The sequence below is a fragment of the Typha latifolia genome, chromosome 3 (genome assembly GCF_019914945.1).
Source record: "Typha latifolia isolate L0001 chromosome 3, TyphaL0001v2, whole genome shotgun sequence".
Classification (NCBI taxonomy): Eukaryota; Viridiplantae; Streptophyta; class Magnoliopsida; order Poales; family Typhaceae; genus Typha; species Typha latifolia.
Genome location: NC_133088.1, coordinates 15,584,895 through 15,610,543, shown reverse-complemented (window position 1 = coordinate 15,610,543; position 25,649 = coordinate 15,584,895). Strand labels below are relative to the sequence as shown.

The 25,649-nt window shown below is 38.6% G+C and overlaps 5 protein-coding genes across 6 annotated transcripts; 3 read left to right on the top strand and 2 right to left on the bottom strand.

Annotated features, from left to right (window-relative positions):
- The first annotated feature begins 585 nt into the window (after positions 1-585).
- Positions 586-6,555, top strand: LOC140784655 (zinc finger CCCH domain-containing protein 17-like). The gene is made up of 9 exons (XM_073132175.1): positions 586-1,371; positions 1,443-1,538; positions 1,620-1,709; positions 1,863-1,964; positions 2,073-2,219; positions 2,707-2,826; positions 2,955-3,014; positions 5,784-5,881; positions 5,965-6,555. Exons 1-9 carry the CDS (start codon positions 907-909, stop codon positions 6,104-6,106), a joined length of 1,320 nt encoding a protein of 439 aa, XP_072988276.1. The 5' UTR covers positions 586-906; the 3' UTR covers positions 6,107-6,555.
- A 339-nt stretch (positions 6,556-6,894) lies between these two features.
- LOC140784658 (uncharacterized) lies at positions 6,895-7,881 on the top strand. The gene is made up of 2 exons (XM_073132179.1): positions 6,895-7,433; positions 7,521-7,881. The coding sequence occupies exons 1-2, from the start codon at positions 6,972-6,974 to the stop codon at positions 7,791-7,793; spliced, it is 735 nt and encodes a 244-aa protein (XP_072988280.1). The 5' UTR covers positions 6,895-6,971; the 3' UTR covers positions 7,794-7,881.
- Positions 7,882-8,421: 540 nt separating this feature from the next.
- Positions 8,422-11,502, top strand: LOC140784656 (uncharacterized). Its single transcript, XM_073132176.1, has 5 exons — positions 8,422-8,695; positions 9,814-10,075; positions 10,214-10,413; positions 10,519-10,706; positions 10,941-11,502. Exons 1-5 carry the CDS (start codon positions 8,604-8,606, stop codon positions 11,225-11,227), a joined length of 1,029 nt encoding a protein of 342 aa, XP_072988277.1. The 5' UTR covers positions 8,422-8,603; the 3' UTR covers positions 11,228-11,502.
- A 640-nt stretch (positions 11,503-12,142) lies between these two features.
- LOC140784657 (cell division control protein 2 homolog A) lies at positions 12,143-18,388 on the bottom strand. Of its 2 annotated transcripts, none has more exons than XM_073132177.1 (9): positions 18,076-18,388; positions 17,900-17,943; positions 17,626-17,810; positions 15,901-16,021; positions 14,913-15,086; positions 13,413-13,576; positions 13,225-13,312; positions 12,917-12,970; positions 12,143-12,422 (listed from the first exon to the last, which is right to left on the bottom strand). In XM_073132177.1, exons 2-9 carry the CDS (start codon positions 17,906-17,908, stop codon positions 12,333-12,335), a joined length of 885 nt encoding a protein of 294 aa, XP_072988278.1. In that variant the 5' UTR covers positions 17,909-17,943; positions 18,076-18,388; the 3' UTR covers positions 12,143-12,332. The 2 variants fall into 2 exon arrangements, with proteins under 2 accessions (XP_072988278.1, XP_072988279.1); XM_073132178.1 differs by having other exon boundaries at positions 17,900-17,938; positions 18,076-18,300.
- A 1,663-nt stretch (positions 18,389-20,051) lies between these two features.
- Positions 20,052-23,778, bottom strand: LOC140784419 (uncharacterized). Its single transcript, XM_073131821.1, has 3 exons — positions 23,202-23,778; positions 22,520-22,676; positions 20,052-21,064 (listed from the first exon to the last, which is right to left on the bottom strand). The coding sequence occupies exons 1-3, from the start codon at positions 23,622-23,624 to the stop codon at positions 20,562-20,564; spliced, it is 1,083 nt and encodes a 360-aa protein (XP_072987922.1). The 5' UTR covers positions 23,625-23,778; the 3' UTR covers positions 20,052-20,561.
- Between the last annotated feature and the right edge of the window lie 1,871 nt (positions 23,779-25,649).

The following is a 25,649-nucleotide window of genomic DNA, read 5'->3' as shown; positions in this document are numbered from 1 at the left end:
ACCCGTTCATCATAATTTGTTGCCGATGATTAGTTCTCCATTAGAAAATTGTGAACACTAATCCTAACATCATCTCATAAATCCTATTCCATGAACGATGGTGATGCTTATGGCCGCCTCACACATCTCGCTTAATTGCACTCGCCGCCACTCCTATCATTACCATCTCTCACCATCTTTACCGGCAAAGCGTCACTACCAACCCATCAAATAGAGAGAGACGGCCTTGGATTGTTGCTATTAACCCTTCCAAAATTATCGCTTTCTATGTTCTATGCCTAATGGAAGAACATAATGGTCATAAAAAACAATAACCAATCCTACCTAATATTCAACAAATAGTCTGATCAAGTTGGAGGTTTTCCGGTGAATTATTGAGAAATAATTTTATCATGGAATATGCAGTGCAACTGTGGACCAATCTAATCTCTGTGGGCTGCGGCCCACCTGAGCCTGTGAAATGATGGACTCAATTGATTAAGCCCAATTAAATTAATAGTTACTTTAGATCCCCGATCAGGATCCAAAGCCCAACAAGGTTAAACGGGTTCGGATCTAGCCTTACTGCAGATCCGGTTGCCCATCGGGTCGTGACGACTCGTGTGTGTAAAAGGTAAAGGCCGACGGCGCAAGGATGGGCAGCGACCCACCCACCGCGAAGCTCGCCAAACTCGTAAACTAAGATCTGTAGAGGAAGAAGGCAAAGGGATTTAGTTGGGGAAGAAGGACAGGGCTAGGGGCTAGGGTTTCTCCTAAACCCTAGTCTTGGGTCCCCCCCGCCGTGTTATCTCCCCTTCTGGGCTAATACCCACGATCTCGCTGCATCCTTCCGATCCCCACACTCTTACCCATCTTTTGATCCACCGGTAGGGTTTTCTTGATCCCTTTTGCCGAGCTTTCCAATCCATGGACATCGAGACGGCGGATCGGTTCGGCAACAAGCGGATCTACCAAAGGCTTGGCCCTTCCCAGTCGTCGTCGTCGTCGTCCTCCTCCTCCTCGTCGGCACCGGAGAAGCTGAACAAGGTCTGCTATCACTGGCGAGCCGGGCGGTGCAACCGCCCCCGCTGCCCGTTCCTTCACAGCGAGCTTCCTGAATCATCCGACTTCGCTGGCGCATCGAAGCGGGCCAACAACCACCACCAGGGCGGCCTCGTGTGGCGGAATCCGAACACCGCCGGGCACGCTTCCAAGTGGGGGAAGGGCCGAGGGGGCGGCGCGGCGGGGCGGGCCCCAGGGAAAGTATCGGATAAGGCTTGCAAGCACTTTCTTGCTGGAAATTGCCCCTACGGCGATGGTTGCCGGTTCTTGCACTCGTGGTTCATCAGCGAGAGCTTCTCTCTGCTCACCCCTCTCAAAGGGCACCAAAAGGTGGCTCTTTAGTACTTCTTGATTAGTTTCTGTCTGGAACTGGCGATTTAGCTCAATGTGTTGTGTTGTAGGTTGTTTCTGGGATCGCGCTGCCGTCAGGGTCGGACAAGCTGTACTCTGGGAGCAAGGATGAATCAATCCGAGTGTGGGATTGCCAGACTGGGCAGGTACCGGAGTTCCTGGTGTTCTTTTACCACACTAGAAATTTGAGATTGTGTTGGTTTCATTATGCTATTTCTGTATGGTAGTGCGTCGGGGCCATCAATATGGGAGGTGAAGTTGGCTGTATGATAAGCGAGGGGCCATGGATATTCATTGGAATTCCAAATTCTGTTAAGGTAAAACAACTTTTTATATGTTTCAATGAAACAGGGTTCTTGCCTTTTGTCCAAAAAAAAAAATCCTTTTGTTCTTAGTTTCTTTGCATTTGTTTCTCTACTTTTAATTCAAATAATTGTATAACTTCTTCCTGGAACCTGTTCTGTTTGCAGGCATGGAATACACAAACAGGAACAGATCTAAGCCTTAGTGGGCCTACTGGACAAGTCTATGCTCTAGTAGTTGGTAATGAGATGCTCTTTGCTGGGACACAGGTACATTCTCCTTTATTTGATTGGCATACCTAACAGTTTGCGGACATCTAACACAAACTATTAGAATTCCACGCAAAAGAAAGTTATATCCTTTGTTGTCCGCTGCAGGATGGAAGTATTTTAGCGTGGAAATTTAGTGCTGTGGGAAACTGCTTTGAACCAGCTGCTTCTCTTCCTGGCCATCGACTTGCTGTAGTTACATTAGTTGTTGGAGCAATGAGGCTTTACTCTGGTTCAATGGATAACACCATAAGAGTAAGGAAACTTTAATCTTCTTAGATCAACTTATGTGTAGTATGAATGATAGCCGGCGAAATTGAGCAGACTATAGTTGAAAATAGAGCCTGCCAAAACTTTAAACCATGGGCTGAAACTTTAAAGGTTCCATTTGTTTGTACTTCTAGCCTTCTAGGTTTCTACTAACATAATTCCCTTTAATCAAAGTGTTTGGGCATCATGTACTTTATACGAGTGAGATCTTGTACCACAGCTGTAGGGTGCTTTTATGTTCCACCACTGTCATTGAATTAATTGATAGATATTTTTTTCGTCATATATCATTTCTTAGTTGTGTGAGATTATGATATTTTACTTTTTTTACTCCTCCATGGTATTCAGATCTTAGATGCCATTGTTACGTCAAACATATTACCTTAATGAATTTCCTTTTACTTTCATAATTGAAAAATTAGTTGGAGTGAAAGCACACTCGGCATTCTCACAAGTACCATATATGTTTCAGGTGTGGGACCTTACAAGTTTACAGTGTATCCAGACCCTTTCTGACCATACGTCTGTTGTTATGTCACTACTTTGCTGGGATCAGTTTTTATTATCTTCTTCATTGGACAAGACTGTAAAGGTGAGTTTCCTTTTCTGGTACTCTTGATTGTAATGCGCTGTCCTTGGCCTCAATTTCCACTCCATATATTGTCCTGATCACTTGGATCATCATTTTCTTCACTCAATTATAATCCTTTCTGTTTTCAGGTTTGGGTTGCTACAGAAACTGGAAACCTTGAAGTAACATATACTCACAACGAAGAACATGTAAGTCATTTTTAAATTAATGATAATACAATGCATTCCCAATGTCACAAATTAGGTGATTCTTTGTAATGACCGTTATTAGTTTTTTCACTGTAGATTATAAAATTCAGCTTTGTTGTATCCAATAAATGTTTCTGTGAGCATCAATAAGCTTTTCTATTCTTTGGCATTTTAACATAGTGTCTGCAGTACTGTATTTATTGATTCCATAAGAACATTGCTTTTTTTTTTCAATTAGATTTTTCACCATGTTATATCTTCTCTTTCCAATGTAGGCTACTTGGGCCACCGAGATGGAAGTTTTAAATTTATATTACTAATAGTCAATAGATGATGTTACTAGTCTCAGAGAATCAAGTCTTCTATAGTTTGATGAAATTAGTGCAATTTTTTCATGGAGCTACATTTGGTGACAAATTATTTATTGAAAGTGCGAGAGGCTATTTCCTTTCCCTATAAGATGGTAGGCTAATGCTCTATTTGGAACCAATTTTAGATGGAATTCATTTTGATTTTAGTTGAATGGAATTCAGTTGATTTCATTTCAAAATGAAATTAATTATTTCGAAAATAATGGATTTGAAGTGAATTCCGTTAGTCTTGTTGCTTGGAAGGAAGTAGGAATTCATTTTATTGTCTCATTTCCCTTTGCAATACCTCAAGAATGTAGTTGCTAAAGAACAACCCATCTCAGCTCTCGATTATCTGAAATATAGCATTAGATCACCCAACACAGGGTCTGATATTGTTTTTCAACATTCACTAGTGATCTAAAATCAGGTTGCCACTCATCTGGCAGTATTGAATCTTGTAATAGAGAATGTCAGGGATATTTAAGGAGAGCAAGCTCAACGGAAATGGGTCTGGAAAGGTGTGGAGATGCACAAATATTATAAGGTGAAGTACTTTGGCATATGGGTAATGTTTTTCCAACATGGGAGCATTCCTAAGACTGGCAAATATAGTTTGGTGAATACATCCAGCAGAATCTAGCACATAAAACATATATTCTTAGAAGGTAAGTCCAATATGATTTGAACTGTTGGGCTCAATCCCATTAGGCTTAACTAAGTCAAGACCTAATCAATTAAACCGGCATTTTTGAACAAGACGATTGCAACTTACAACTGATTAACATTACAGGCCATTTTTCTGGCTATTAGACAAAAGTCATGATTAGTAGAAACATATAAGTCTTCACTTATGTAGATTCAACAAGAATTACAGTCAAGCTGCTAGATCTAACTATTTTTTGGTCAACTGTAGTGTTATTTTTTTGGTCACTTGGTGTGATGATAAGGCTTGCACCTTACTTCCAGGTAGGGGTTCCCAACCTTGGACTAGTTTTGGGCTAGGTTCAGGCTCGTGTGGGGTTTAAAAAACCTGACCCAGTCCGGTTTATGTCCATGTTTTGGGCAAGTTGGGCTAGCCACCAATGGCCTATTACAGACCCATGCCCCAAAAGAAAAGGGTCCAATAAAAAGATTTACAAATAACACCCATTTTAAAGCAAATTTGTGATTTAAATTCTGCATATAATTTTTTGATGATGTAATGTTTAGATGTGCTGCCATCTTAGTTAACAAATAGCTTTTTACCTAAAAAGTATATTAATCAAGAGGCCCAATTATATCAAAGTTTCTTATAATAGAACTCCTAATACTTCTTTCTTTCCATATGATGACATCTTCCATCTATATAAACCTTTAGAAATTCAAAATTTAAAATCCTAATATCTTTAGATGGGCCTATATATACAGGCTTGGGTTGGGCTCTAATGGATGGGACGAGAGCTACAGGCTCGGGCCGGTTGAGTTATATCCCTTGACTTGAGCTAGTCCAATAGGTTTCCGAGTCGGGTCAGGTCGGGCTGAAAGTGGGATCAAGCCGAATTTTGACCTGATTTTGTCGGACATGAACGGTCTTTGGGCCCACAAACTTCTATAGTAGCCCTACTTCCAAGAAGTCATGGGTTCAAGAGGAAACTCCCTCTTCACTAAAAGGGATAAGGCTGCAACTGCATACATCTCTACCTTTTCCAGAGCCCACTGTAGTGGGAGCTTGATGCACTTGGACACTCACGTGTCAACACTCTTCCATCTTATTTGCTCAAGGAGAAATTGCAATTGACAATTGCCTTTCCAAGTCTTTGAGAGTGTATTTTGAACTTTTCTTTTATTGTACTCTTATTTTCGTTTTGCTTTCTTTTATAGTAGTGCCAATTATCAATGATTTGTCATAAACTTACATACATCTGCTGTTTTGTACCATCTGCTTTTCTGGCCATTTATGGTGAAATGTGAATCCTCTTGAATTCATCGTGAAAGGGGATTTTGGATTGGCACAACTAATATTTGGTGTATCTGTGGGGTTCAAGCGATTTTTTTTAAGTGGCAAACTTATTTCTAATAAGCTACTTCCTTACTGATTCTGTGTGGGATGTCATGAATTTGTGCATGCAACATTTCTGATATTTTCATGCCTTGAATTTGAACACTAGATCTTGAAACGTGTATAGTTCTTTGAAGTTCTAAACATGGATTGGTTGCTGGACTGCTATACATGAATCTCAATAGAAATTCTTACTAGGAAATATTTGTATCTCAGATTTGTGAACTTTTTATTGTTGTCTTAACTCTTAACCATAAAAAAAAGAAGAGGATTCCTATGCCTTTATTTAATTTATGTTATTGTTTAAGAAGAATTTGGCTGCAACCTTGCTTCGCTTCTTGCTGTTACCTTGTTAAGTAACATATCTTTTGGTTTCAGGGAGTGCTCACACTATGTGGTATGCATGATGCTCAAGGAAAGCCTGTTTTATTATGTTCATCTAATGACAACACTGTCCGCCTATATGACCTGCCATCGTAAGTTTATTAGACTAGTCAGATGTTCTTCTTGCTGAGATGCTTGGCAGACTGTCTCAACAGGAACTCCTTTTCTTTTGTAGATTCAATGAGAGGGGTAAAATATTCTCCAAGGAAGAAGTGAGAGCAATACAAATTGGTCCTGGTGGATTATTCTTCACAGGAGATGGAACTGGTGAATTGAAGGTGTGGAAGTGGTTGACAAATGAGACGCCTACTTCATGACACACTATGAGAGCTACTGTCGTGTAGTCTATATTCCTGTTCTCATGTAATTTATGACCTTAATTACATGAAATGCAATGGAGTGAGATATACGGTGGCTCATTTGGATGGTGATCTTCTATTGTTCTCCTAACAAGAGTTCGATCTGAATTGAATCCACATTGGCTGGATAAAAGAGAGCTTATTGTCAGTAGTCGGTTAGCTTGGACTCTTGGAGCATGAATTAAGTAGAATGTAGCAGTTTCTTGCATACTGGCACAGTTCTCAGGCACGTAATGAGCAATAGAATAAATTTGTCTTGCAATGAGTATTATTATGCAGCTGTAACGACTGATTGTTGATTGTTTGTTTTAAATGGATACCTTCACATCAGTGTATTGCATGTTGAATAATTTGGCACACGCCAAAAGACCAGTTATCAATAATTATTCCTTCTCTCTGTGTTTTAACTCAAGGCCCAATCAAGTAAGGTCTTGCAAGTATGGATTTAGTTCTCTGAGACAGTAGCAAACAGAGAATGTCATGATATGGTTAGCTTGTTTGAAGTAAGGAGGCTGTCAGCCTTGTGGGTGAGAGTTAATTTATCCCTTTCTGTAATTGAGTAAGATTAGTTTGGTACGGTTAAGAACATGGCGATAAACAATTCGTATCCTTGGATTGGCTCCTACTTTCGTGTCGTCGCCCAGAAAAACGGCGCACACAATTCGCCCCTGCCCTTGCTTAGGATTGTTTGGTCATTCCGCAGAAGAACAAAGATAAGGCTTATAATATACCCGACTGCTCCCAGCCACATACTCGGAGCAATATCTCATCAGTCATCACCACTGGTGAAGTTCTTATCCGCTACTACTAGCTACATGCTCCAATGGGTTCCAACATGAACTCCTCCAATCTCTCAATCCTCCAACATCTATCCAACAAGACATCCATCTCCAATTCATCAAAACTTTTCAGAATTACGTGCAAGAGACACGCCGCAACTTGCTCGGCCTACACAAACCAAAGCAAACAAGAATCCATCGCCAGGACCTCCCCGGCTGACTACAACGTCGAGTTCCAAACTCTGGAGAGTTGCAAACTGGGAATTTCCAGGTATCCAGACTTCGAGTACAACGCAAAAGGAGGCCTTGGCAGTGGAACGGGGAGAAAAGAGGAAGGAGCAGAGACAGATGACATAGTCTTGGTCGCCTTCGACATTGCAACTTTGTACATCCCACCTTTGACTGCTGCAACGACTAAGTTTCTTGGCTTACCATTGCCGCCATTTCTCAAGATCGACATTGTTCCGGAGTTCCTTCAAGGAAGCATCAATAGGACGAGTGGTAAGGTAAAGCTATTAATGGATTTAATCACGTCTGCTCACAATTTTATTATACCTGAAACGTCGTTTTAAACTAAGTAATCACGCGTGCAGGTAGATCTACAATTTAGATCCAAGTTCTGGTTCTCAATTGGAAGCATCTACAAAGCTCCTCCCTTAGTAGTTGAGACAACACTCACTTCAGAGCAATCCAAGGGAACCACAAGGAGTGGAAGTGGTCAAAGAATGGATGAACAAGGAAGATGTAAGCTAGTTGGTGTGGCTGTGGTGGATCCCATCTCTGATATCCTCATGAACTCCTTCCTTGGTCTACCAACAGAATGCATTGCTTATTTGAATGCAAAAATCTCGTTAGCCCCAGTCTGATGACCACCATATAGCAATATAATCTACACTTTTCTTATTCCTCGTTGTAACTTGTAACTGTAATAATACTGTGTACATTTTTGTATCATTTATTACTCATTTAAGCTTATCCCGAGCCATATTTGCCGTTGGATTAATAGAAAATACGCTATCCGACACCTATTTATAGATAGAGAAATTTTCAAATAATGCCTAAAGGATATCAATAATTAATATTATTAGAAAAATTAAAGGTAATTTTGAAAATATTTAAATTACCTTTTAGTAGATAGGGTATGATGGGTAGATCTAGAAAAAGATGCTTAAAAAGAGTTTAATTAGTATTGGTCAAGTTACCAATATTTTTTAAAGAGTATTTTAATAATTTAATTTGTAGAGTTATATAAATTATATATGAGAGTAATGATAGCTAGAGTTATAAAAATAAAAAATGATAGCAAGAAAGTCTGATGACAAAACTATAGGGTGTTATTAAAAACATTCCTTATAAAATATAGGTAATATGGTGGACCCACTCACGTGCGGATAGCGGCGCATAATTTACCGGATCTCCAGAATAAAGGAGTTTAGTTTAAAAAGGATAAAATTTCCCTAAATAAATATCCAAAGAGACTGACGACTAAAACTTCCAAGTCCTCAGCGGCATGTGGATATGCTCTGGATAAGTCTCCTCCTTATCCTCCCAGAGAATAGAACGCCAAACCTCTGATCCCGTCCTTGCTCTTCTTTGTCTGGTTCTCGATACGGGAATGGATAGCTTATCCGTGCGTCTGCTCTTGTTCGTGGAGTAGCCTTCGCACTGGAGAGGAGATGGGAGGTTGCTGGGTTTTGCTTCTTGTTGCTCTGGGATGGGTCGTTGGAGCAATTGACGCAAGCGACGGTGATGCCGATCCGATGTATATGTACGTATTCCTCTTCGTAATCGCATTTGTGTGTGTGTGTGTGTGTGTGTGAATAATTCCGCTTTCATCTCTATCTTTCGGATGAGCGAATCGATTCTAAAGGATCTTGACTTTGTATTTCGTTCCTTATTGCACATCGAAGCGAAACTATTCGAGATTGATGACGAGAATTCATGGTTAAAATTGAGTTTTAATGTAGCTATCAAAGGTTCATGTTACTTCCAGATCATATTGCTTCCTATTTGATTTAGTTGCGTTTCCAGGAACAATTTGTGGGCCATAGAATTTCTAGTCCTCGGACTTGTTAGAATTAGGGCTTCTCTATGGGTTTTATTGAGGGCACTATTTGTTGGTAGCTTCTTAGATTCACTATTTGCATAGGATCATGATTGTCACTTTTTTGTTTAATTGGTCCCGCTGGTTGAGAAGTCTTTAATCAAGTGAGATGAGAGGTTTTCTTAAGTCCTAGTGCATATAGATGCACTATTTCTTAGTAGTATTACTTTACTAGGTGGAAAGACACAGATGTTTTTGTCTCTATCCTTGGTCATCTTATAGAAATTGCTATGGTGTATGAGATTTCTTCCAGAGTCTTAGTAAATCCAGATAACATATTTTTCATTCTGCGATGATGATGTTACATTAAAATAATATCAAGTTATGAAGATCTTTGTCAGCAATTGGGACACAAAAAATTAGAGATAATACTTCTTCAACACATTGGTTAAGACACCAAAAAGAAAAAAAAAGAATTCTTTTATGCAAGGTTTTGAGATGCAGCTGTGATGAATTAGGAAGAACTTCACAAGATGCATAGCAGAGATTAGTTCCATTTTACAAATTAAATGAAGATGCCATAAAGATGGTCTAAATTTTTCAGCATGTTACTTCGGCTAGCAAGGAGTTTGTTGTCAGTAGCTAACAATTTAACAACTCATAGTTATCGCAGGTTTACAGTATATACATTATGTAAAAATTGAGAGATAATTTATTAGGATTTCAGCTCTCTGCTAGGCTATTTAAGGCCTGCTGCTTTCAGTTGCTGATCGCATACATGATGAGCTTTTAGATATTATATTTCTGTTTGTGTCCTCGCTATGTCATGATTCCTTTGCCAGGGCTTGTGTCAACCAATGTGAAATGACGGGATCTCTTAAAGACTCCACCATTGAGCAGTGCCCATTTTCATTAGATGACTTACCTGTCAAACATCCATGGCATAAGCAAGAACCACTGTACTTGCAATGGAAACAGTGGAATTGCAAAACTGAATGTCGGTACCGTTGTATGGTGCAGAGAGAAGAAGAAAGGGAAGGACTTGGTCTCGAGCCTGTTAAGTATCACAGAAGATGGCCTTTCAAGCGAGTTTTTGTGTTTCAGGTGGGCCAATACTAACTTTTCTGATTGATCTCTCTCCTGTTATGAACTTATGATAGAAGCTGCTTATTAATTGTGGGTTTCTCCGTCTGGTTCTTTTCTTGTGATGCTGTAATTCTTGTTTCACTACTTCCATTTCAGGAGCCTGTTTCTGCTGCCCTATCTGCTTTGAATCTTCTTGTGCAATTTAATGGCTGGCTATCCTTTTTCCTCTTGCTTTATTACAAGTTGCCTCTTAGGCCTCAGAGTCACAGGACATATTATGAGTTTACTTGCTTATGGCACATCTATGGGCTCTTGTCAATGAATGCTTGGTTCTGGAGTGCTATACATCACTGTCAGTAAGCTCTAGTCAAAATCTTCCAGCAGTGATTCCAGGCCATTATTTTACACAATACTAAACCTTCTCCTGTTTAGTCTTTATCTTATTCTTTTGTGTGCCACAGAAATTGCAATTTGACCGAGAAGCTAGATTATTCATCTGCTGCGGCTTTTATTGGATTCTCCCTCATATTGGCTATCCTGCGGATTTTTAAGGTGACAAATGAGGCTTCTAGGGTTATGGTGGTTGCTCCTTTGCTGGCCTTTTTGACGACACATATATTGTACCTCAACTTCCATGAATTTGACTATGGTGAGATTTTATTGTCACTAAAGAATTTGGCTTTACATACTATGAGGCTTAATGCAATATATTTATTTTCGATTCCCGATAAGCATTTGCAATTTCTTTTTCCATGTTTTACAATGTATAAAGGGTATTTTGTATTTACAAATATTTGAAGGTTTTTTTTGTATAAATGGTTTTTTTGTATCTACAAATAACAGCATGTCCTGGATGATTTTGATCTTTTCTCTTTTCTGTCAGGGCTGAACATGAAGGTTTGCGTTGCTATGATCATTGCCCAGGTGCTCCTCTGGACAGCTTGGGCTATCATAACCAGTCACCCTTCCGGCATGAAGCTGTGGACAGTTGCTATTGGAGTCACCCTTGTCGTGCTGCTGGAAATTTACGACTTCCCCCCCGTCAAGGGATATGTTGATGCCCATGCGCTGTGCCATGCATTATCCATCCCCCTCTCGAATCTCTGGTGGAGCTTCATCAAGGAAGATGCTGAGTTTCGTACTTCAGATATCATGAAGAAAGTGCACTAAAAGAGATGCATAAAAAGAGGCATATCCAGTTTCTGCAGGAAATTTGCCCCTTCCATGTTCCCGCATAATTTCTCACCTTGTTAATAGGTGATCGTTGTACTTCAGTTATATGTCTTTTTGGTCTCCAATTTATACATATCTGGGGGCTTTGTTCAGCTTGCGGTTCGGTTTTGCAGAAGTACTATAGGTTGTGCTTCTGTTCTCCTTCTCCTTGTGTTCTTTTTAACGGTTTGTAAGTTATATTTTTGGTTAATGGGCTATGAGCTTCTCTGTTATCTTTTATAGCATGTTTTAAATATCATGAAGATAATCATCAAGCCACTTGCTACAACTTGTCGATGAAACATAAGGCTTCGAGTTATCACAGGTCAAGTGAAGTAATTATCTTTTTTTATGTCGAGCGAGATGATCTGTCATTCATAAAGTTCATATTTAATTAGAATTCGGCGATACAGGTAAAACTATGAAAATTTTGAAGGGAAGTCATCGATACCAGTAGTTTCCTTGGCGACCAGACCGATTTATGGAAGCTTTTGTTTTATATAATTAGCCATCGCTGGAAAATCATATACAACTTCGCGAGGTCAAGCCCATGCTCTTTACAGGATCGCTGGATTACAAATTGGTTTTGCGTAGTTATAAGGGTCGAAATTTCAAAGGTAAACCCATCGAATAGTCGATGAAATTTTGATAACCGGTGCTAGAATGCATTCTAATAAAGTAAACAAAGAAATTGGGTAGAAAATTTATTTGTGTCACAGTGTCAGGTTGGCTGAAACTAAACCGATCAAAGACCAAGATATTCAATTACTCATGACTAAACAGGAAACCATCGCAGTTCTTTTGATTGGCGTCGATTGAAACTGTGAAGGTTACCTAACAGCCTATTTAAAAGCTATGCGATCTCTCAAAGAATAAAAGAAACCGCAATGATATGCCATTTAGTATTTCACTTACACACTGCAGAAAAGATGGCTTTCATGCTAACTAGATAGTCAGCTGATCAAAGAAAAGAAAATAAAAGCATAATCCCCACACAAATGCAAGAATGGAAGTTGCAACTATCTCACACACTGCTGAGACAATATACACACAAATAAGTGAGTCAGGGTGCCGATCCGAGGTCCTTGAAGTATTCATGCTCCAGAGCTTGCCGAGCTGTGATTCTTTTACTCGGTTCCAGTCGGAGCATTTTCTGTCAGTTAGAAAGCACCAAACAAGGAGTTAGGAACTAACTCTTTCTATGAACATCCACTATGTTGAAACTCTAATTTATCCTTAATGAATAGAAACTTTTGTTTCCACGTTTTAAAAAGAGGGTCAGGCCAAAGTCACAGGAATTGTGGCCCTAAAATTATTCTATTCAGCAGCAGCATAGGCTGAGGTAGCAAGTGCTATGGGACTTCAGACAGGACTAGTCTTAACCAAGACGAGAACTACCATTACGAGCTAGATCTTCCAGCATTCAAGAGGATACAGCTTTCAAGTGCCACAAAAAAAAAAGGAAGTCAAGTTTGCATCCGAAAGGACTAACATGTGCAAAACTTTGAAACTCATTAAATGCAACAAGAAGTGTATGATAGCGCAAAATTAGTGCTAAGAGATCCTCAGAATATGTGTCGATATGTGTCTTAAGTAGGCTTATATGTATGTATACACTTTCTTGAAAGAAAATATACTCAGACTTACAGATAGGAGGTCCACACCAGTAGGATCAAGATTTGGCACCACTGTTGCTAGATCCTGGAAACAAATGTTCAGTCAAACCTTAAAATCTTGAATGAAACTAATTCCAGAATGTATGTCCTATAATAACAACAAATCAGATCACACAAATATAGTGCAGTCCACAGAACTTGACGTATGGACTACTAACTGAACTTCTCAAAAAGTGAAAAAAACTGTGTGGTGGTGTGTGTTTTGGGGGTGGATGGGGGGAAGTGGGGGCGGTGTTGGGGGTCAACGTACTAACAAATTGGCACACCATTCTTTCATACCTTAGGAGGCCACTTGGGGAATGCAGACTTAAAGTCAGGTAAAGAGCTAACCCCTGGCCAAGTTTCTTCGTTTGGGGTACCTAGTATTCTTCAAGAAAAATATGCATTGGAAAAGAAGAACTGTTATGCAAGTAGATGCACTTGAGAATATGAAAGAGACAAATTTAAGCATTAATCTGAAAATAAACCTGAATATTTTGAATAATTCATCAATTTCAGAATCCCCAGGAAACAACGGCCGTTGATTCACCATTTCAGCAAAAATACAACCCACTGACCACACATCAACCGGTGTGGAGTATTGCCTGGATCCAAGGAGAATTTCTGGAGCTCTGTACCAAAGAGTTACCACCTGAAAACAGCTACTGAAGCACATCAATTGAAACTTAATACACTTTGAAATCAAAATTATTAAAATTCTATAACACCCTAAGGAAACACTTGATCTGTGGTGCATAAGTAGCATTATTCCTTCGCCAGGAAAATCCTTAACCACCTAGAAGTACTCATCTAGCAAGGGCCTACATGATTACATATGAGTACTGGGTTATGTTAAACAAGAAATTGTTTAGGGAGATGTTTATATACATTAACTATATCAGCTAAATTCTCTACATACTTGCATGCACCTGGAAAGAATATTAGTCCTTTAACCATACCTATGAACCAACACTAAGCCATGTAACTAACTTTTTCTGAAAGAATAGTAACTTGGCATCTTTCTAAGAAGCATAGACACAAATATAACATGATATGGACACAGGGATACGACAAGTCTTACAAGAACAGGACACGATACGATTAGGACACGGCAAAATAAATAAATAAAAGCATTATATATATTATCAATATATTTAAAAAAATATTTTTCTAAACTTATAATATAAATACACAGCATACATAAATTATTTATGAGAGAAAAATAAAATATACACAATACCATAGCCAAAAATGATAATGCTAATACGTAACAATACAATTCAATATTATGAGAATAAATAACTAACTATCATTACCTAACTACAGTAGATGGCATAGGCGAATCTATGATTTTACAATAATTCGCATTAATATTAATTTTCTTATATGCACTGACTTGTGATTGTTGCATTATATTTCTATAGCACCTGCAGAAAATTTCTAAAATAAATAATTTATATTATCAACTTTTATAGCATTTGATAAATCTTATGTTCAAAAAGTTTCTCAAAAGTATCTATAAGTGTCTAAAAGTATCTGAGGAGTATTTAAATTTATCCTATAGTATCTTAAATATCGGATACGTTGTAGAAGTATTCGACATGTGTCCAACAAGTGTCCGATGAGTGTCGGTGTAACTCGTTGGACACGAACATGACATGCTATTTAAAGTGTTTGTGCTTCAAAGCCCTCTATATTATGGTAATTACATATTTGGATATTGCAAATTTTGAGGCATGTCTGAACTTCACTTCTTGTGCTTTAAATCATAAGCCTAACCTACATTACAGTCATGCTATGTCCAGCTAGAACATATATTTTGGTTTGATATGCTGTCAACGATCAGATCATAACGTAATACCATAGTAGAATTCATCCCTGCCAATCATGGGAGCACTTAAAACAGTTATATATTTTCCATCGGTGATAACTCTTTCAACATACAAAGGAATGTCAAAAAATAAAAATTAAAGGATAAATAAAGATACCTCGTGAGTAAATGTACGGACAGGAATACCAAAGGCCCTAGCTAGCCCAAAGTCTGCAAGCTTCAGAACATTCTTACGCCGGTCTATCAATAAATTTTGAGGTTTCAGATCTCTGTGAAGAACTCTATGAGAGTGACAGTAGGCAATCCCTCGGAGTATCTGATAGAGATATGTCTGAAAATGAAAAGAGCTAAGTCTTTCAAATCATAATTAGTTAAGTCAACACATTTTTAAAATTTTAATGTGTCATTTCTTAATGAAGAATACTACGCCCAAATAATTAGCAGTGCCATTGTTTAATTCATAAAAATGCTTATGTACACAAAAGAAGATAATGTTCAGGTTACTGCCTTCCGTATTCCCATCGTCTAAGCTTTTCCCCACCAAATCTATCAGCTATAGTGAATAAGTTAGTTGAGAAGATTGTGATCGAGATATTGAGTGTATTTTGAGATAAATTACCAAATTTGGGTTATCCTCATAGGATTGCTGGCTAATTTTCGGTTGACACAAGTTCATGCAAGTGAGTACCTTTATCATGAGAAATGCAAGCAATAATTAATGAGAAAAGAGAAATCTTAAGGATCAATTTGATGTATTGTGTTCAAGTCAGGAATAAGAACCTGAAATCTAAAAGTTGTCATCACTCCATTGGTAATCTCAAATTCTCAATCTCCACGAGAAACAAGTAAATAATTTGACATACAATTACAATGGCTTGCAAATTTTAGAAGGTAAACCACTATGCCATCAAGAATAGTGACATCATACAGTTTTGGCACTAGTTTCCTTTCTGTCATTTTCTAGAAATAGCAATTATAAGGTCAAAAATTCTTCATAAGCTCTGACTTGAATAGCTATATGCATTTCCTGCTAAGGAATCCCTTGGGAAAGAGATAAGCATCACCGTTCAGGAGAAAAATAAATAAAAATACAATGTCAGTTCATCAGCGTGATCTAGTCACATTGTAGAGGCAGAAGAGCTCACTTTAATCAGATGAGGATTTTTAGCAAGTTCTGGGCAAGAATCCATGTACTTCTTCAAGTCCAAGTCCAGATATTCGAAAACTAAATAGATCCGTTTCTCGCTGTGAACTACATCTTGCAACCTGTTGTCAAGAGATAAAATCAAAAGCTGAATATGAATATATAATACAGGTTTACAAAAAAAACATATGACGACAATTAGGATGATGATGACGAAGATGGAAGATGATAAAAATAAGAGATTTTTACATAATTGCCACTGAAAACTTTCAAAATACCTTAATTATCACTGCATTCTTTAAAATATCAAATTTATCACTAAAATCTTAACTCTTTCAGAATTGTCATTATGGTTAAATTTTAACAAAATATTCCTAATAGATCATTATTTAAACTTTTAAAGTTTCTAAACACATTTAAATGACTACAATACCCTTCCCTTTTTTTAAAGTTGAGTATAAAATATTTATCAATTTTTTATCTCACATAAAATAAGATATAATTTGTTGTACTATGATATTGAGTATAATATTGGATTGTTTTTAAAATATTTTTAATAATTTATGCAAGGAAAAAATAGTCTTTTTTGGATCTAAATTATATTTTAATCATGATTCATTAGATTTACAAGTCGGACTCAGAGAGAAGCATCTCCAATAATCAGAGAAAAAATCATCACCGCCTCAGAGGGATCTCTGATTTGGGTGGAGAAATCGACATGCCGTAGGTAGTGCTTCGAAAAGGAAAGAAAAAAATGACAAAATAATGGAATGATATTTTTGAAAGATCACAATGATTTCGGTAGCAATTATGATACTGAAACTTTTCAGTGGCAATTATGATACTTTGAAAATTTTCAGTGGCAATTATGTAAAACTCCCTAACAATAATTCATAACATTAATTGCGGTACAAAATGCAGTTGGTATATTAAGGCATACCTTATTGTTCCAAGTGCGCTGTTTTGTTCTCCTTTTAAATAATTTGTCATCATTTGACTGATGAGTGTGTAACAAGTAAATGATGCAATGCAAAGGAAAGTTTTGGAAAACCATAAATCATGATATACTCACGATGCAGTTGATTTATTTTATTTCCAAGAATGGTTGATATCACAAATTATTCTAGTATAGTTTAACTTGACATTTGTGAGCATTAACAAAATTAGACACAAGAATATTTTAAGGGAGATGCAATTGGAGTGTACAATTTACTAACCAAACACTCACCATTGAACACATTGGTTGCTTGCAATTTACTAAAGATACATGTGCTCCAATATGATTTAATTCCTGATAAGTAACACATGTGAAAATGCATGATATCTGAGTATTGATCACAAACTATTTGATCCTATAATCTTACATATTGAATAGCTAGGGTGCAATAAAGAAAAGATAAAGTTGATGCTAATCTTTTGATTTGCTTGACTATCTTGGTGCCCTAAATCGTTTTGTATACAATGCACAGAATTAAGATTCTGCCCTCATACATGCAATCATTTAACAACAAACCCACTTGGAAGATTTTGAGTACGAATAACTAGTTGCATTCTAATAAAAGAAATTTATAAAGCATCAAAAAGAGAATATCTACGCTTACTATTAGAAAAGAAATACATCTAACAAGGAAGCTTTAATACACATGTAACAAGCTCCAGTATTTCACAAATCATATCCTCCAGTTAACCCTATTCCCAGGCATAAGACGATGGTTAAGAGCTCGACCTGACAATGTTGCCGTGTTGCATCTCCTTCAAGAGGGAGATCTCTCTAATGGCGGTGCTCGGTACTCCCTCGTCCTCCTGCTCCAATCGGATCTTCTTAAGCGCGATCGTCTCGTTCGTGTGCCGATCCCGCGCCTTGTACACCACCCCGTAAGTCCCCTCTCCAATCTTCTCCACTTTCTCGTACTGCGCTCCAAATCCCTTCCAACAGTTACTAAATCGAACTATCTATTACCCTAATCTAGATAAAAACAACGCAAAACGAGCGCACTTACCTGGTCCATTTCGAAGCCGCAAGCGCAGAGAGATGAACCCTAACCTAATCAGCCAACAAAGGAGAGTAAATAATCACAATGTGAAAGAAGAGACATCAAACCGATAAATCCACAGCGACCATTTCGCCGAGAACCAAATCGGATAGGACGGAGGGAGGGAGGAAGAGGGAGCGTACGACTAAGGGATCGGATCGGGGAATCCGAGGAACGGATCGGGAGAAACGAGGGGGGGGAACGCGGAAGAGGCTTGCCGCGTTGCCTTCTCCCTTCGTCTCGCCTTCTTCTTCGTCTTCTTCACCTCCGTATGTCTCTGTGAGTTGGGGAGTGGAGTTTGACTGCCGCTGCTTGGGAGTTATATGTGATGAGGAAGAGAAAAGAGAGACGAGCAACAATTGGGTGGCGCAGTCGCACTGTTTGGCTGCAGGGTTGAATGATTAAACGCACCTTTTTTTCTTTTCTTTTCTTTTCCTTTTTTTTTTAACTGGGTTTGCTTTTACTGGTCCGGTCTAGCTTGCGTTTTAGCGATTTAGCTTTGTAATAAGCCTCTCTTTATCATTAAAAACACTTTTTAATAGTCAACTAAAAACTTCTAAACAACTTATCCTCTGTAGTTTTATATTGGCTAAATTGCATCTAAATTCTCTAAGCTTTGACCGCATAACATTTATATCTTTTTAAAAGAGAAAAATTAACACTAGGACTCTATGAATTATTTCAAATATTTTTTTAAATAACTTTTTTTTTGTTAGTTATCATTTGTTTTTTCTAATATTTCCATCTCCATGATTATTATTATTACTTTTTAAGGCTTTAACACAGACCCTATAAATCATATTAGACAACACCAATGAGAAAAGGCATCCGACCAAAGGAGTTGGAAAGAATAAGTAGATAGAGCGAACCTAGGTTAGATCGAAAGCGTAAAGGCTTTAAGTTAGCATACTGGTTCATGGTGCGATTTGATAGTTAAAGCAATACATGTATGCAACCCCAAGGGAATGCCAACGAAAGGCTCAGAAGCATCAACCTACTAATAAACCAAGAAAAAAATATGCAAGGTCTAATAGTGGTAAAAACTACACATACTCTAACTCCTCTCTTGCCACCACCTAACTCTGCAGTCGTGGACAAATGAGATATTTATTTCCATATGGACCCCTTTATTTTATTACCCATAGGATTATGGTACACTAAGAAAAAAAAATAGGGTTATATTATCCGTGAGATTAACATTAAGAATTAGAATAAGACAACATTAAAGGGTGAAGGCAAAATTGTACCTCAAGCACAAGTCTGACAACCTGAGGAGGATTGTGAGCTAGTTGTATCTATTGCAAGAAAACTATTCTCATCAAACACAACATGCCTTGAGACGTAAACTCGACAGGAAGTTAGATTAAGACAATGATAATTGTTTCGATTACAACCATAACCAAAGAAAATAAAAAATATGGATGTAAAAGTGGAAAACATACACACCCCAAAACACAAATTTTGGATTAATCAATATTACATGGAAAAAATTTAGCATATGGATTAGGAAATTGTAAAACTTTTGCGGTTAGACGATTTATTAGATACATTATTGTGTTAAATACATCAACCTAATTTTGAAAAGACAAGCCTAATTGTGCAAGTAACGTTACACCAATTTCTACAAGATGACGATATTTTCTTCGACGATATTATTTTGTTCAGAAGTGTGTGGACAAGTTAATCAATGAAAAATATCATTATCTGATAAAATTTTTATAAAATATAGTAGATGTATATTCATTACCACTGTCTGTTTGTAGTGTCTTAATTTAGCAAGACAATATATTTTCAATTATAGTCTTAAACTTACATATGAACAGCTTATTTTTGTTTTGTACAAAAGATAGTCTCAAATTTCACAAGGAAAAATGGTCAAATTACAAAATATCCCTTACAGTTAGATCGACTCACTGTCGTATGTTTTTTATTTTATTTTATTTTATTTCTTCTAGAGAAAAAAATCTATAGCTGTAGAACTAGATTATTATCACTGAAAACAATTACAAGTCTGATATTAAAATGAAATGAAGGGAGGTAGAAAGATGAGGCTTGAATTAACTTAGCAATCAATAAAAGCATAGCAGGAAAATACATCATCGTATTAAAGCTCAAAGAATAAAAGAAGTCATATGATGCATATCCCAAGCAATGATGGAAGTACAAGAGAGTTCAGCGGCTCTGTCGCAAGACATATATCCCAGGCATATACAATCTTGTGAAACATTGAGAGGAAATGACCAGAGCATTGATTGTCTTGTAGAAAGAAATGGAATAAATTAAATGCAGCAAGCTAAGGTCTCTCTCTTCTTCTTAGTCAAAACGAAGAGGGAAAAAAAAAGAAAAAGGAAGGCAGTGCTCGAGAGTGGTAGAGAAGACCTTAGCCGGAACTCCTACTGCTCGATTCGATCGATCAACTTTCTTCTGGTCGATTCTAGGTTCGATTCGGCCACTAACTGCATGCCGAAACGTTGGATTTGGGCAATTTCGAACCGTTTGAAAGGTGGATGACAAATTACAAATCTCATCAGTCAAAATTGGTGGCATGATACCCCCTGCAAACTTTTATACTCTGCGATATATTAACAGTCATATATATATATATATATTATATATATATATATAAACTTTACCGAGATACCAAATCTCTCACTAATTCATCCACCAGCGACTCGAACAAAACGACGTCCAATTCCATCGCAAATTCCCTCTCTTCCTCCTCGAAGCATCTCCACCGTCCATTGCACTCCATCTTCATGATCTCGTCCCTCAACTCCCAGCCGCGTCCTCCGCCGTCGATCCATTCCCTCGCGGCTTCCAATAGATCCGCCGAATCATGGCCGTCTGATCTGCTGCTTCCGCCATCGGAACAGGAGAGCCGTTCGATGAAGAAGTCTACTAAGAGTTTCTGGACGGAGCAATCGACTGGGTCCACGGTGGAGCTAGCCTTGAGAGCCTTTAGCAGGGCCCACGCGCTGCTCCCTTCCCTGCATTTCTCTTCCTCGCCGTCTGATGATGCCACGTGGACCGGGGACTCTGCTTGGGCCTCGAATGCCTCACCGAGATCCACGGGATCCAGCTCACCGAGGCACTCGAAGTGTCGGATCTTCTGCAGCAGCTGCAGCTTTACTCCTGCAAACCCGTCATTGTTAGAAAATGCGCCCTCTTTTGGAAATTTGCTAGTTAGCCCCCTACATTTAGTAAACTTCTCTGTTCTAGCCCTAGGAATGCTATATATTCTACTGTCTTTGCTGAAGAATATACAGGGATCGTTATATGCTAAATTCTCTGATCTTCACTAAAAGTGTTAGAGAAAATTGGATATTAAATTTAATAGTAGGTGAGACCATCAATTTAGTTCGTTGTTTTAAGACCTAGCTCGCTCGAGATTATATATATATATATATATAATGGTTAAAACATGATAACTAATTACTAATTAATCTAGCCATTAGATTGCTATAAATCCTCGATTTAGCTATTGTTTTTAATACCTATATAATATGATAATATTATGATCTATGAGTTGTATAGTATCTAATTCTTTTGATTATTTGACAAGTGAATAGAGCTCATTCAGTTCTCAATGAGCTGTTTTTTTTTTTCTGAACGAGCTAGACCTAGTTGTTAAGCTAATTGAGCCCTAACGTGAACCAGCTCAAATTCTTTTCAAGCCGAGCAAGAATTTTAACTCATTTTTTAATTTAGCTGATATTTAAGTTCCATAAATTTAATTTTAAGCATAACAGAAGCAAAGGGCAGCTTCCTCGAGTTCGGCTTCTTGAACCCTAATAGTAGGTAGACCGTGGGGGACAAAAATTGGCGGGCTTTTATCGCTTTCCTTCCCGGTTTTGTTAAATATAGAACAAGTGTACTATTTCAAACTAAACTATATTTGTTTTAAAATAATTAATATATAGATTAAAATTTTAAAAAAACGGTACGATTAATTTAATTATTTTTATACCTTAAGTATTATCTTATCCTCCTACAACCAAACACTAAACTCAAATTGAATTAAAAAATTATTTTATTTTAAAATAAAATAGGAAAACTTCCTAACGAAACGTGTTTAAAAAAAGAGAAGATTAAATTGAACAGTAGGTGGGCCGCTGGGGACAATAAGAAGGACAAAAGAAATTGGCAGGCTTTGATTGCTTTCCTTTTCTATCCCTCGCCCCTACTGTTGTCGACCAGTTCTTCTGGTAAAAGCCAAGGGCCCAAACGACAAAGGCACAGAAGATTCTGGCGCAACACATGGCCCAAAGAAGCCTTCACAGAGAGGGCTTACGGTCTTATGGGGAATGACGATAACGCCGTTTCAACTGCCAACTTTGCAAGTGGGATTTTATTATTTTTATTACGCAATCCTGGAGATAGAGAAAAGATTTTTTTTTTTTGAGTGGGGGGATAATAAAAGTCCGTAAATGAGATAGAGAAAACTAGAAAGGAGCTAGTTTGGGTTCGATGGGATGACTGGAAAGTCGCTTTAAGTCTGGGGAAAGGGAGAGGGACTGTTGACCGTAACGCCAGCTGTATAAATCGTACAAGCCTTCAAATTAAAGTAGAATAGTAGAGAGTACGTACTCTCGATGTGGGCGATCCTTTCGTGGAAGGAAGGCGACGTGGTCTCATCCTCCTCTTCTTCGTCTTCTTCGTAGGGGAAGTCCATTACTGAAACTGGACTCAGTTGCTCCTTCTCCTCCTCCGAATGGCATTCCATGGATTCACTACTACCCACTACCTAAAAATTATTTTTCCAAGGCATTAACAGAAATAAATTAGCTTCGGTATTAACTAATCCCCTAAGTGGACATGCAAAAAGGCCATCTCTTTTAACTAGACGACAGACTTAGCTAGGAGAAAAAAAAATAACATTAATTCGAGCCACCACTTTCATTTTTTTTATCTTTATATAATGCGAGCACTTCATCTTATACCTACCAAATTAAAGGAATGAATGGATCAATTAAATTAAACAGAAAGACAGGACCAATGGGTCGATATATCTATTCAAAAAAGAGAACGGCATAGTGCGAGGCCTGTAACGCCGTCTTAAGCGAAAGGCTGCCCGACCAACGTGATTGTACGGGTAGATTGAACTGACAGCATAGGCCCCCCTGGATCTGACGATGGAACACGACTTGGGATATAACTAAGCAACTTAACCGTCCAAAATTAATTAAGTCCGTTATCTCCCCCGTGGTCACAAAACGTAGCACAACTAATTCTAATAATTGAAGCGTAGATAAATAAACAAATAACTCACCGACGGCTCCCGGTGGCCCGTGGCTTTCGTGTTGTCGCCGTCGCTAATCCGGTTCTTGTCCACGTCGGATCTCCTCCCTCCCGCGTCCTCTTCATTCTTCCCTCTCCTTTTCTTCTTCTTCTTGTTCTTCTTATTCCAGAAGCTTCCCTCGAGCCTCTTAGAGAAGCTTCTAGAAATCGTTCGCTCGGGAATGGAATTGGAGAAGGGGAGGAGCTTGAGCTTGACAAGCGCGGAGAACTTGGCGAGGGCGTTGGTGGATCGGGTCCGGATCAGCCTCGCCCCGCCGCGTAGCTCCGCATCGATTAGGTGGCGCACGGTAGAGGCATAAGCCAGGCCTGGGTAGTAGTCGAGACCGTCGCTGGATTCCTCATCGTACTCGAGCTCAAGGTACTCCTTGAGCATTAATGGCTTCTCGGACATCATTCCTCGCTTTATAAGAGAATGTAGCCCATGTTAATTTTCTTATGTGGACCGCAGAGTACTAGAAGAGAGGAGGAGGCGGAGAGGAAGAGATGGAGTTACGGAAGGAAGAGAAGAAGGAGAGAGAGAGACGCAAGCCCACGGATGCTAGCTTCTTAAAAGTCCAAATTGATGGTAGTTGCCTTTTATAATGGAAAAGGAACTTTGACGCATGTAAAATAAATTTAATTAGCCAATCAATGAGGCAGTAATTAAAACAATCATTTTACATTTTATTAGTTTTGAATTAAATTTGTTGGATTGCCACGTCGGAGAAGGGCATCTGTTCGTGCTGGAGCAATAGCGATGCGCATGTCGGGAAGTCTGACCACTTTGACCCATTGACCCTAATGTTATTTTCACACTTGTTTAGTTTTCCTTTTTCTCTTAAATACCTGGATAGAAAAGTTTTCGACAGTGGTCGCTTTATGCATATAAGTTAACTAATGTATTATACTCTCATTTGTACTAATAATCTTCACTTTTTTGGATAACTATATAAAAGTGAGGGGGTAGATTTTAGAATGCCTCTGGGGTTGAAAGTGGAGACAAGCTGGGACAATTCGAAAATTTGAAGTTGTCGCGATGCATATGGAGATATGGCACGTGGCAGCGTATAACTGGGAAAGCAGCACGTGTGGCCGAGATGTCTAGATTTGAGGACCGCAAAAGGAAGGTGACGGGAACCCAAAGTTTTAGCATTTATGAGTGGTGGGGCCCAGTTGGGTCCCATCCTCCCGTCGGCTTTCGTATTTGACCTCCACGAGTCGGATGATGAGTGGATGGCTTCTGCTGCGTTTAGTTGCAGGTTGCAGCTGATCAGGTGCTGTGTGGTACGTATGACACGCTAGGATACAAAGGATGGGTGGCGACCGGTGGCACGAGGGTAACCTAATCGAGTGGGAGTGAATCTTAAAGCAAAGCGTGTGGACGGATGATGCTTATGATTTGATGAGAGTACAATTATATGAAGGGAATTGGATCTATTTGCGTTGGCGTAACCTGGCCATGGAGTACGCCGAGGACCAAAGAATTAAATCGAATGAACCATCGTTGAATTGGCCGCATCTCCCGAAATAAAGCGATCAAATATTCACGGGCGAGCTACTGTATATGTCGACACGAGCAAGTATAAATTTTTACCTCGATTAGATTTTCGAGCATACCGCTCCTAGTATTGAATCAATCAAACTATCTTCAAATTTCTCTACTCTTTCCCCTCTCCTCTCTCTCTCTCTCTCTCATCAGGAGATTGCGAATCCAACAACTGCCGACGTTGGCATAATGTCTTCTAGCTCAAGATTTACTTACAAGCACTTTGGCTAATAGCTACATACACTTGGTTGCTGCTCACCGACTTGGATTGAGGTAGGATGCGACGTCTCAAGTTGAATCCAAGAGATCTTTGAGCTACGACCAATTTGATTGGGTGCTCTTAGTCTATATAGTTATTTTTTATTTACTGTTCTTCTCCAAATAAGAGCCCGAGTAATCTTTCACGCTATCTGGGCCGCACCATACTGCGCTTGCTCTTTGGCGCTAGCTGCAGTTACTGCTCTCCCTGTCATATATTTGCGTCCAGAAACACTTCAAATCTATATTATTTTAAGATATATCAATCTGAAACCTAGGGATATGCATGTATATTAATTTAGTAGCTTGCTTCAGCTTAATTTCATTGGTGAAATGGTTAGATTAGTTTTAGGTTTGCAATTTTTGGGAGCCCAAACTCTATGGGCTCTGATGTCTTTTACTTGCCAAGCCGTCAGACGTATCCTTAAAGGACGTCTAAAAGCCCTAGCTACGATAAGTGGACCCGACAAAGTGCTATATATATATATATATATATTGCACGTATCTAAAATTCTCTCTCACTATCAACTTGGTTTTCCCTATTTAATGCTAAGAAATCCCAACGTGCTTAATTAGGATTGAGTTCGTATAATTAGAGAGTGAAAGGGGGGAAGAATCAAGCAAGAAACACGGCAC

Coding starts and splice junctions, on each gene's coding strand:
- LOC140784655 (XM_073132175.1), top strand. CDS start 907: ATGGACATCGAGACGGCGGATCGGTTCGGCAACAAGCGGATCTACCAA. Junction 1,539..1,619: donor GGGATTGCCAGACTGGGCAG/GTACCGGAGTTC, acceptor TCTGTATGGTAG/TGCGTCGGGGCCATCAATAT. Junction 1,965..2,072: donor TGCTCTTTGCTGGGACACAG/GTACATTCTCCT, acceptor TGTCCGCTGCAG/GATGGAAGTATTTTAGCGTG.
- LOC140784658 (XM_073132179.1), top strand. CDS start 6,972: ATGGGTTCCAACATGAACTCCTCCAATCTCTCAATCCTCCAACATCTA. Junction 7,434..7,520: donor TCAATAGGACGAGTGGTAAG/GTAAAGCTATTA, acceptor TCACGCGTGCAG/GTAGATCTACAATTTAGATC.
- LOC140784656 (XM_073132176.1), top strand. CDS start 8,604: ATGGGAGGTTGCTGGGTTTTGCTTCTTGTTGCTCTGGGATGGGTCGTT. Junction 10,076..10,213: donor AGCGAGTTTTTGTGTTTCAG/GTGGGCCAATAC, acceptor CTTCCATTTCAG/GAGCCTGTTTCTGCTGCCCT. Junction 10,707..10,940: donor CTTCCATGAATTTGACTATG/GTGAGATTTTAT, acceptor CTTTTCTGTCAG/GGCTGAACATGAAGGTTTGC.
- LOC140784657 (XM_073132177.1), bottom strand. Junction 15,087..15,900: donor AAAATCCTCATCTGATTAAA/GTGAGCTCTTCT, acceptor TTTCATTTTCAG/ACATATCTCTATCAGATACT. Junction 13,313..13,412: donor GAATTATTCAAAATATTCAG/GTTTATTTTCAG, acceptor TTTTTCTTGAAG/AATACTAGGTACCCCAAACG.
- LOC140784419 (XM_073131821.1), bottom strand. CDS start 23,624: ATGATGTCCGAGAAGCCATTAATGCTCAAGGAGTACCTTGAGCTCGAG. Junction 22,677..23,201: donor CGGGCCACCGGGAGCCGTCG/GTGAGTTATTTG, acceptor AATAATTTTTAG/GTAGTGGGTAGTAGTGAATC. Junction 21,065..22,519: donor AAGGATCGCCCACATCGAGA/GTACGTACTCTC, acceptor ACGGGTTTGCAG/GAGTAAAGCTGCAGCTGCTG.